Source organism: Cariama cristata, unplaced genomic scaffold, assembly GCF_000690535.1.
Source record: "Cariama cristata isolate BGI_N322 unplaced genomic scaffold, ASM69053v1 scaffold9300, whole genome shotgun sequence".
In the NCBI taxonomy this organism is placed as follows: domain Eukaryota; kingdom Metazoa; phylum Chordata; class Aves; order Cariamiformes; family Cariamidae; genus Cariama; species Cariama cristata.
In genome coordinates, this window is record NW_009595213.1 from 1 (window position 1) to 8,510 (window position 8,510).

At 43.4% G+C, this 8,510-nt stretch overlaps 1 protein-coding gene across 1 annotated transcript; it reads left to right on the forward strand.

The window, feature by feature from the left end:
• Positions 1-51: 51 nt before the first annotated feature.
• Positions 52-3,071, forward strand: FBXO45 (F-box protein 45; the record flags this gene model as incomplete). Its single annotated transcript, XM_009701193.1, has 2 exons — positions 52-408; positions 2,384-3,071. Coding segments are annotated over 2 exons (543 nt in total), but the record flags the coding sequence as incomplete, so codon positions are not given.
• Between the last annotated feature and the right edge of the window lie 5,439 nt (positions 3,072-8,510).

Genomic DNA, 8,510 nt, shown 5'->3' on the forward strand with positions numbered 1-8,510 from the left:
AAACGTGACAGGCTTTTTATCTCCCCCACCCTCCTTCTTCTCCTCCCTTAGGTCCGTGCCTTCCACCACGCCTTCAGCACCAACGACTGCTCGCGGAACGTCTACATCAAGAAGAACGGCTTCACGTTGCACCGCAACCCCATCGCCCAGAGCACCGACGGGGCACGGACGAAGATTGGCTTCAGCGAGGGCCGCCACGCCTGGGAGGTGTGGTGGGAAGGCCCGCTGGGCACCGTGGCCGTCATCGGCATCGCCACGAAGCGGGCGGCCATGCAGTGCCAGGGTTACGTGGCCCTGTTGGGGAGCGATGACCAGAGTTGGGGCTGGAACCTGGTGGACAATAACTTGCTGCATAACGGAGAGGTGAATGGCAGTTTCCCCCAGTGCAATAACGCGCCCAAATACCAGGTGAGCAGGGCTTGGTGTGGGCTGGAAGCTCTGCTGTGTCTGGCAGCAGCTGCCTGTCAAGAACCTCCTCCCTCGTGTGTCCTGGCTGTCTGCTGAATTTGTCCTAAATGCCCACTTAAGGGTCTCTTTGCCTTCTCTGCAGAAGGCAAATGATTCCGCCTTGTGAGGCCTTTCCCCCTTCATTTACTTCTTCTTCAGGCTACACCTGTGTATGGTGTTCAGTGCACCTGCCCCTCAGTTGTTTCCGCGCTTTCATCTAAAAGATGGAGTGCAAAGTGTGTACTGTGGGTGTCTGTTTAGACACCATGTTGCTTTTTGACATAAAAGCCAAAAAGGCTGTTGTAGCCTTCTGAACTAATGACTTGCCCCACAGCAAGGTGAATGTCTGTGGTATTTTACCTCTTTGTTGTATGGCAGTGTGAGCTGAGGTCCGTGCTTAGGTAAGAGTCTTCCTGCAAAAACCTGCAGCAGTGCTGAGTGCTGCTTGTTTGCTCACTGGCAGCGTTCCCATACGTGACATCCCTTGGCTGGGATGCAATGTTCAGATAATCTCAGGTTATTAAAGAGCAAGTGCCATTCCACCTTTTTGTCCCTATAGAGGTGTTTATCTTTGTTCTTCTGGCTGCTCACACAACTACATTTTGACTGCTGGATTTCCTCATGTTACAAGTTAAGCTGTATGCATTCTGATTTCCACCTGAGAATGCTGTGGCTTTGTACAAGTATTGGCTTATGTTTCAATTGTGGGTGAAGAACTTGTATCTGATATTCCTAAATTTTACGTAAAAGTTCGCTGCCAAGTGCTTAATTCTGTCTGAAGGTTATACCTGCCGGTTTTGGGAATAATACCTAAAATTAGGGTAATTAAAGAGATTTAGTTCCCTAGCATGTAAATTGGGTCGGTGCTTTCCAGACCCAATCCTTTGCAGTCGCTTTCTGCTGGCCTTCTCTAGGCCTTTCTGCAGCAACAGGGTGACGAAAGGTTTTGAAGCCAAGAGTCCCCAGCTCGTGTGGGGACTCAAGGGTGAATGCAATCGCTGCTTTCTCTGTAAAAAATTGAGGAGAGCTCAAATCAGTGATCCTTTGGAGTATTTTGTGTTTAGTAAGACATTTACAGTGATCTGCTCATAGAAAATGTACTTAAAGGAAACACATGTGTTTCTTAGCGTTGGTTAGAAGAAAAAAATGTATTGGCTGGAAGAAAACCCAGCATTGGGGCTGGCTGGTGAAGAATCAGAAGTTTGTGCAGCGTCCTGCTGTGCTTGCTGCTGGTGTCCGGGACTTCTAGTTATGTCTAAAGTAACATGTACTAGATAAACGCAGGGAGCTCCGTGCGTGTCTAGATCCGAGTCTCTTGCTGTGTTCGGTGTTGGTATGTGTATATATGTATTAGGTTTTTCACACTTACTTTGCCTAAGCTTTGCACTGGAATTTCCTTCTGCCTCGGTGAGGGAATACCTCTGTCAGCAACAGCACCTGCACAGTTAGTGTATTCTGGTGTATTTGGTATGTGGCATTTACTTTTCTAAAACAAGTTCAGTGTCTTTAAAATTGCTCTTCACAGAGCAATTGCTGCTCAGTGATAGCAGCAGCTAAATACAGAGTTCAGGTAATTTGGAGGCCATTACGAAGTTTCTAAAACGGCAGTATTCTGAAGCGCGTGGTGTGAAGTATGCTCACTCTTGGTGCTCTCGCCAAGTTCCTATGGGAAGGGTTACAGTTATTATTGTGTAGGTGTTTAGATACGGGCTGCCCACTGGGATCCTAGTGCATTTGAGCGAAATTGAGAAATTCCCATCATAAAAGTAACGCAATCATGAGAAACAGGAAAGCCTTGCTTTAAAATTAACCTGCTGCATTATATGTGGGCTATGCTTTATTTTTGTGTCACCATTTGAATCTGCTGACTCTTTCTATGTATTGATTTTTTTTTTTTTTTTTTTTTTAATCCCCCCGCTCCTGTCTCTGTTTCCAGATAGGTGAAAGGATTCGAGTTATCCTGGACATGGAAGACAAAACATTAGCGTTTGAGAGGGGCTATGAGTTCTTGGGAGTTGCCTTCAGAGGACTGCCAAAAGTTTGCCTGTATCCAGCAGTGTCTGCTGTGTATGGGAACACAGAAGTGACTTTGGTCTACCTGGGAAAACCTCTGGATGGATGACGTGGATTGTTTCGTTGGGACATCAAGATGTGGATGATTGGGAGGAGAAATCTGCATGTTGGTTAGAGGGAAACGTGTATTAGAGGGAAAACAAAAAAGTCTGGGTGTGTGCCCAAGAACCATCGAGGGAATCACACGGAGCTTGGAAACGGAGGACCAGCCATACTTCAGGAATTGTGTTACATTTCCTCTTTCTACCAGGCCTGAAAAATCCTCAGGGTTGCAGTTGGTTGAGTGGGAAGCTGACACATGCATGTTGCAACAGATTTCATTGCTAAGATGGTGGTGTGTGACCTCAAATATTTAAGAAAGGATCTGATATGAAACTGCTTGAGGAAATTAACCTGAGATTTGTAAGTAGCGTGTTTTGTGAAAGACTCCCATTTTAAAACTGCTTGTTCCTTCCCTTCCCTCCTTTGGGCCAACGTGAGTACCGGAGGAGAGTGAGTCTGGCTGGGTTTTATTTACAATTTTTAACATATACTGAGAAGGATGGTCTGTCTGGACTGCCCTTCTCTAGTATAACGATACAAAATGTGTGCAGCTATTTTTAAGTGTATTTTAAGGGTTGTATATATAGAACACACTGAAAAGAACAGTTAAAAGAAAGGGTTTGCTTTATTCTAACTGGGACGTAATTTCTTAAAAGGGAAAAAAAAAAACAACCCACTACGTGGCATCAGAAAATATACCTCAGACAGGTATATAACACTCATGTAAGTGTACTTCTTCTGTTGTATTGTAAAGCATTTTGGGATGCTCTTGTGGAGTACGGTGCTACATTGGGTCATTTTCTGTGAAAGTTTCCATAGCTTTAGCAACAGTTTTGTTCTCTGTAAGAAACACAAAACGCTTTCCCCACGAGTTTCCTTTTGGCAAAATTTGCGATCCCCTTTAGGAAAGGAAGCTGCAAGACAGCGGTGAGCTTATCTTCCTTTTGACATCAAAAATAGTAATGTTTAAAAGCATTCTTACACTTTCTAATCACTGTTGTGAAACGTTTCAAACTAATGAGGAAGGAGCATTCAGTTTCTGAATTCAGGCATTGCTTGAACGGCTTCATAAGGCTTTAAGGCTTGGCTGAACCTTTCTTTAATTAAATAAAATCCCCCAGTACCCAAATATTTACCTGCCCATTTTCAGTCAGGACTAGTAAAACTCTCACCGACCCTTTGATGGGGATTCTGGATGAGGTTCGATGTTTGGGCTTTTTTAAAAAGCATGTACAAACCCCTCTGGTGTGTCGATGTGCTGGCATATGCATGTCGCGGCGGCTATGAAGTTGAGGGGTGTAGCAAGGAGGGACTTTCTGGTGAAACAGCTTTCCCCTGAGGTTGAAAGGTCCGTAGGGAGCCCCAGATCCCCTCATTTCATAGGGCATTAAAATCTGTAAGCCTTGCGGCTAGCTTTTGACTCTCATTTCTTGTCGGTTGGTCTTACCCAGAGCTGTCTGAGTTGGGCATGCTTTTCAGAGAGGGAGAAGGAAATGTTTAATGCAACCTCTTTTTGCTTTATTTGCGCTAGAGAATGTGAATTGCTTAATATCGGACACTGGCAATTCTCTGAGCACGGAAGAGATGGGAATTCCTCTTAGGCTGTTGCTTGTTCCTCCCCCCATTACTCGGGTAATGCAAGGCCAGTAGTGCAAGCAGGTGAGTGAGGCTCCAGGCCTGCTGCTGACGAGCTAACCTTGGAGTGCTTTTTACCTAGTAGATAACCAAGTTCTGCACTGGAACAGAGTATGTACATCATTACCATTTAAAAGGATTTAAAAGTATTTATTTGTTTTGTGTGTTGTTTATTGCTTAAAGGCAATATCGAGGTCTGTCCTCTTGGCTGCGTTGAAGAAACAAAAAACGCAGTGAGAAATGAAGACGGTAACTGAATAAATGATGCGAGATGGGCACATGAGTACCTTTTGGAAAAAAGAAATCTGTTACAAGCTTTGATTGTACTAGACTGTAAAGTATGTATCTGCATAGCAGAACCGTGGGGCGTGAAGTAGGGTAAGAAGGGAAACAAAACCCTGTCCAATTTCAGAAAATAAAATTGTCCCCAAGATGAATGTATTCTAAGAGCAGTCCTGAAAGATGTGACCTTTGCGCTTCTTCACGAATCCAATTAGATGCAAGTAAACCCTGAGAACTTCCGAGGAGTTTTAGTCACAAATTAAGATTGATTTCCATTCTTCAGACTGCGTCTTACCCTATAAATAATTTCCCTCTAAATTAGAAATGCTGAAAGTTGAACATTCCTTAAGGGTGGGTTTGGGGGGGACTCACTTATGTACGATTATAACTTATTCCTGGAGACCAATGCTGGCTGTACAAAATATTAAAATAAACTCTGCTATCATTCAGAAGGATATATTGGTGTGGATTGTTCTAACGGCATCCGTGGTGTGGTGGTAGGAAAAATGGTGTAGCGGTTTGGTGCACGAAGAAGACGGAGGTGTTGGGACTGTGTGGTTTGCTGCGTGACTGCTTGAAAAGAGAGGATCTGATGAGAGGTTAACGAGGACTTGAAAACTCGGTGGTCTAAAGACTCTGCTTGGGGAATTGCATCCTCTGAAACAGGGATGCTCGCACGGGGCGGTGTAGGAAAAAGTCTTCCTGACCGCTGGAGGTCTCTTGGCTCGAATTAAGGTGTCGTGCTCACTGCTGTACCGAGGTGCCTCCTTCCCAGGTCAGCTTCTTGGCTTCTCTCCGTTTCTTTAGCTTTCCCTGTGGAAGTTCAATATTTTGTGGTGCTTTTAGGAAGAAGCAGGCGATTTTTAGGAAGAAGGAGGAGACTCTTGTGGTTGTGAGCTTCGAGACACTTTCCAAACTCTCTGCATCAAGAATTTGCTTTTAAGCAGTGCACTTTTGGCTGATGTCTCTGTGAGCTTCTTCAGGACTGAAAAGGTTGGTTGCTGGCTCACCAGAAATGTAGAATCACTTTTTCTAGCCTGAAGTACTTCAGCTAAACAGCAGTTTGAAGTATTTTCCCCACCCTGACTAGTGATTGAACTGCTTTGGTAGGGAAGAACATCAACTGTTCATAGCTCCCCTAACAGAAACTGGTCAAACTTGCAGGTCTTGACTTCAGAATCCTGCAGGACATCCAGAGTTTTTTGATAAGCAAGTATTTTTGTCTACTATTTAATTAAAACTCAGAATTTCTTGTGATTTAAGTGTGCTGTGAAATCTGTTGGGAGCTTAACAGTTGGTCATCTGATCTGGTCACGTTTCTATGTCTGAGAAAGCGACAAGCTCAATATGGCCACTTGTTTCGGGGCAGAGTCTGCTCTTGGCTTTGGTGGTGGCTTCTGTTGGCCTGAAGTCAAGTTGCCCGACTACTTCTTCTGTAAGAGGGCAGAGGTGTTGCTGGAACAAACTAATAAATCAAGCTGGCATAGGAAACTCACCCTGGTAGGGATATTTTCTTGAAAACTTGTGGTTTTTTTTTCCCCCCCTTTAAAACGCAGTGGTGAGTGTGCATTTTTGGAACTCCTGCGTGTGCCTTCTACTAACAAACGCCATTTGGTTTTGTAACTTTTGGCCGTATTTCAGGTGACACAACTAGCCAGGAGCAGATGGCCTTCATCCCGTGGGCTGAACTTCTGCTGCCTCGGATGTGGCTGTGTTCTTCTCTGCCTGCCTCCGATTCCGATAGCAAGCTGGAACATAATTAGCTTTTCTCTCCACTTATCCATGATCTACATTTTTAAATTTCCTTCATGCGCGGGTGTGTATTCCAGATGGCTCCCTCTTTTTTTTTTTTTTTTTTTCTCTCTCCCGTTTTCACTGAGATGATGACAGCAGTGATGAATTAAAATAACACTTGGCCTGATAATAGTTTGATCATACAAAACTTATTTTCTCTAAGTATTTGAGAGGTAACCAGCTCTCAGTGATTCCTGAACCTGTGTATTTCAATACTGATATTTCAGTTCTAGCTAGATCTTTATGCGTTATAAATAGCTTTGGACGCTGGCAGGAGCACAGCTCTAAGTGCTATATGTGCTGCCATTCTCTGAAACAGTGCCGGTTCTCGCACAATACAGATAATTTGGTGAAATCTGTAGCCAGAAAACGTCATTATTAAAACCTGCTCTAGGATCCTTTCTACATTTACACAAAAGTTTGTAAATGGTTAGGAGTGTGCCGTGTTTGATTTCTGGGATAGTAGTCCACTTCATACTACGGTATCATTCGGTTGAAAGGAAAATGAATTAAGTGATAAATGAATACAGAAGGCTTTTCCTGCAGTGAAGCTGAACCTGCTAATTTATACTTTAAGCAGCTTTTTTCATACCGCTGTATGATGCTGTGCGTGTTGTGTGACTTCCGAATGAATTCTGACACCTCCCCACGAGAGGGCAAAGTTAACAACGCTGTGAGAGCCTCGACTTTGCATTTCCTCGGTGTGGTGCAAAATAAATGTTTAATGTGGAACCTTCTCCCGTAGCATTTGCTTCCTGTCCACTTCAAAAGCCAAAGCAAACTTAAAAAAAAAAACCTCAACAAAGCAGGTGATCGTTGAGAAGTGGATAATGGACATAGAATTCTTAAAATATGCTTCTTCATTTGAACCCTTGATCCTGAAATTTGGCTGAGCAAATCTTTGCGTTTCAGAAATTCATTTTTAATGACAGCAAACTGAGCTGAGACTCCAAGATCACTCTGAAAGATAGAAAGGGATTTGAGGGGCTCAAACAAAATGTCACTGTTGCTCTTCAAAGTCTACTTTTCCCCAGACTTGCTTTTCTTCCTCTCAGGCATTTATGGCCAGGAAATAGTGATATCATGAAAAGATTATTTAAAAAAATAAAATAAAATCTGTTGCAGTTGGAAAAAACCTAAAATCGTTGAAAAGGGATTTTAAAATAAAACTTGTTATATATTACAAGTGGTGTTTAGTCTTCTGCAATTTTACCAGCTCAAGAACCAAGGATGTCTTTTTCCTTCCATGTGAGCTAGCTAGAGTTGTTTCGTGTTTGCTTGATTTATTTTGCCTTTTTAATCCATATGGTTCTACCTATGTTAAAAGCTACATACTTACCTGCAGGCAACATTTGAATGAGGAAAAGTATGAAGGTATAACCTTCCCCGTTCTTGTCTTTTGTGTAGTGTCTGATCTTCTTGTGAGCTCCCAGGTTCTGCAGCTTAAACCTTCGGTGGTTTTATCCAGAAAGAGCAGGAGCGTTGCCGTGCGTGTAAATGAGTGACCACCCTGGGACAGGTGACCTTTATGTATCTGCAGTGCTTTATTGCTCTGGATGGGCACTGTAACCCCTCTATGTTTTGTTAAAGTAGTTTTGTTGGGTTTTTTTTTTTTGAATTTGAATTGTCCTTTTTTGAACTTCTGATTTCAGGTTGTGAACGTGCTCTCATTTGCACGGTGCAGTCTGTGCATCTTTAGAGGCACGCTCCCAGAGCCACGGACAGATGTGAAAACAGCTGTTTTACAACTGCGTGTAGGCTACAGCTACAAAATGCCATTTTGCAAACATTCAAGCTCGGTTACATACCTGCAGCAAGACACACTGGCATCCTTGGTTCCTTATGCCTTTGTTTAAAGTCGTCTGGTTTGCAGTGAGTTGAAAATCGAGGCAAGACAAAACCTGATCAATAAGAAGCAGCACAGAGCTATCTTCAACCCAAGTAAGTGAGCATGCCCTGTGTGTCTGACCTCCCCAAGACTCTCCGTAGCTCGCTAACGTGTTAAATCTGTGATACGGGCTGTTCTCCATCCACAGAACCTCCACCGTACCTCTTTACAGGTAACAAACTGCTGGTTGCAGCTTCAGCTGCAAGAAAGACTTCAGTGATTGGAGACTGAAAGCCTGCAAGTGAGTTATTAAAGCAAGGTGATGAAGTTCTTTTGTTTCCTTAGCATCCTATACTTAGGAGAAGTAAGCCATATCCAATCATTTTAAAATAGTAATTTCAGAGAGTAC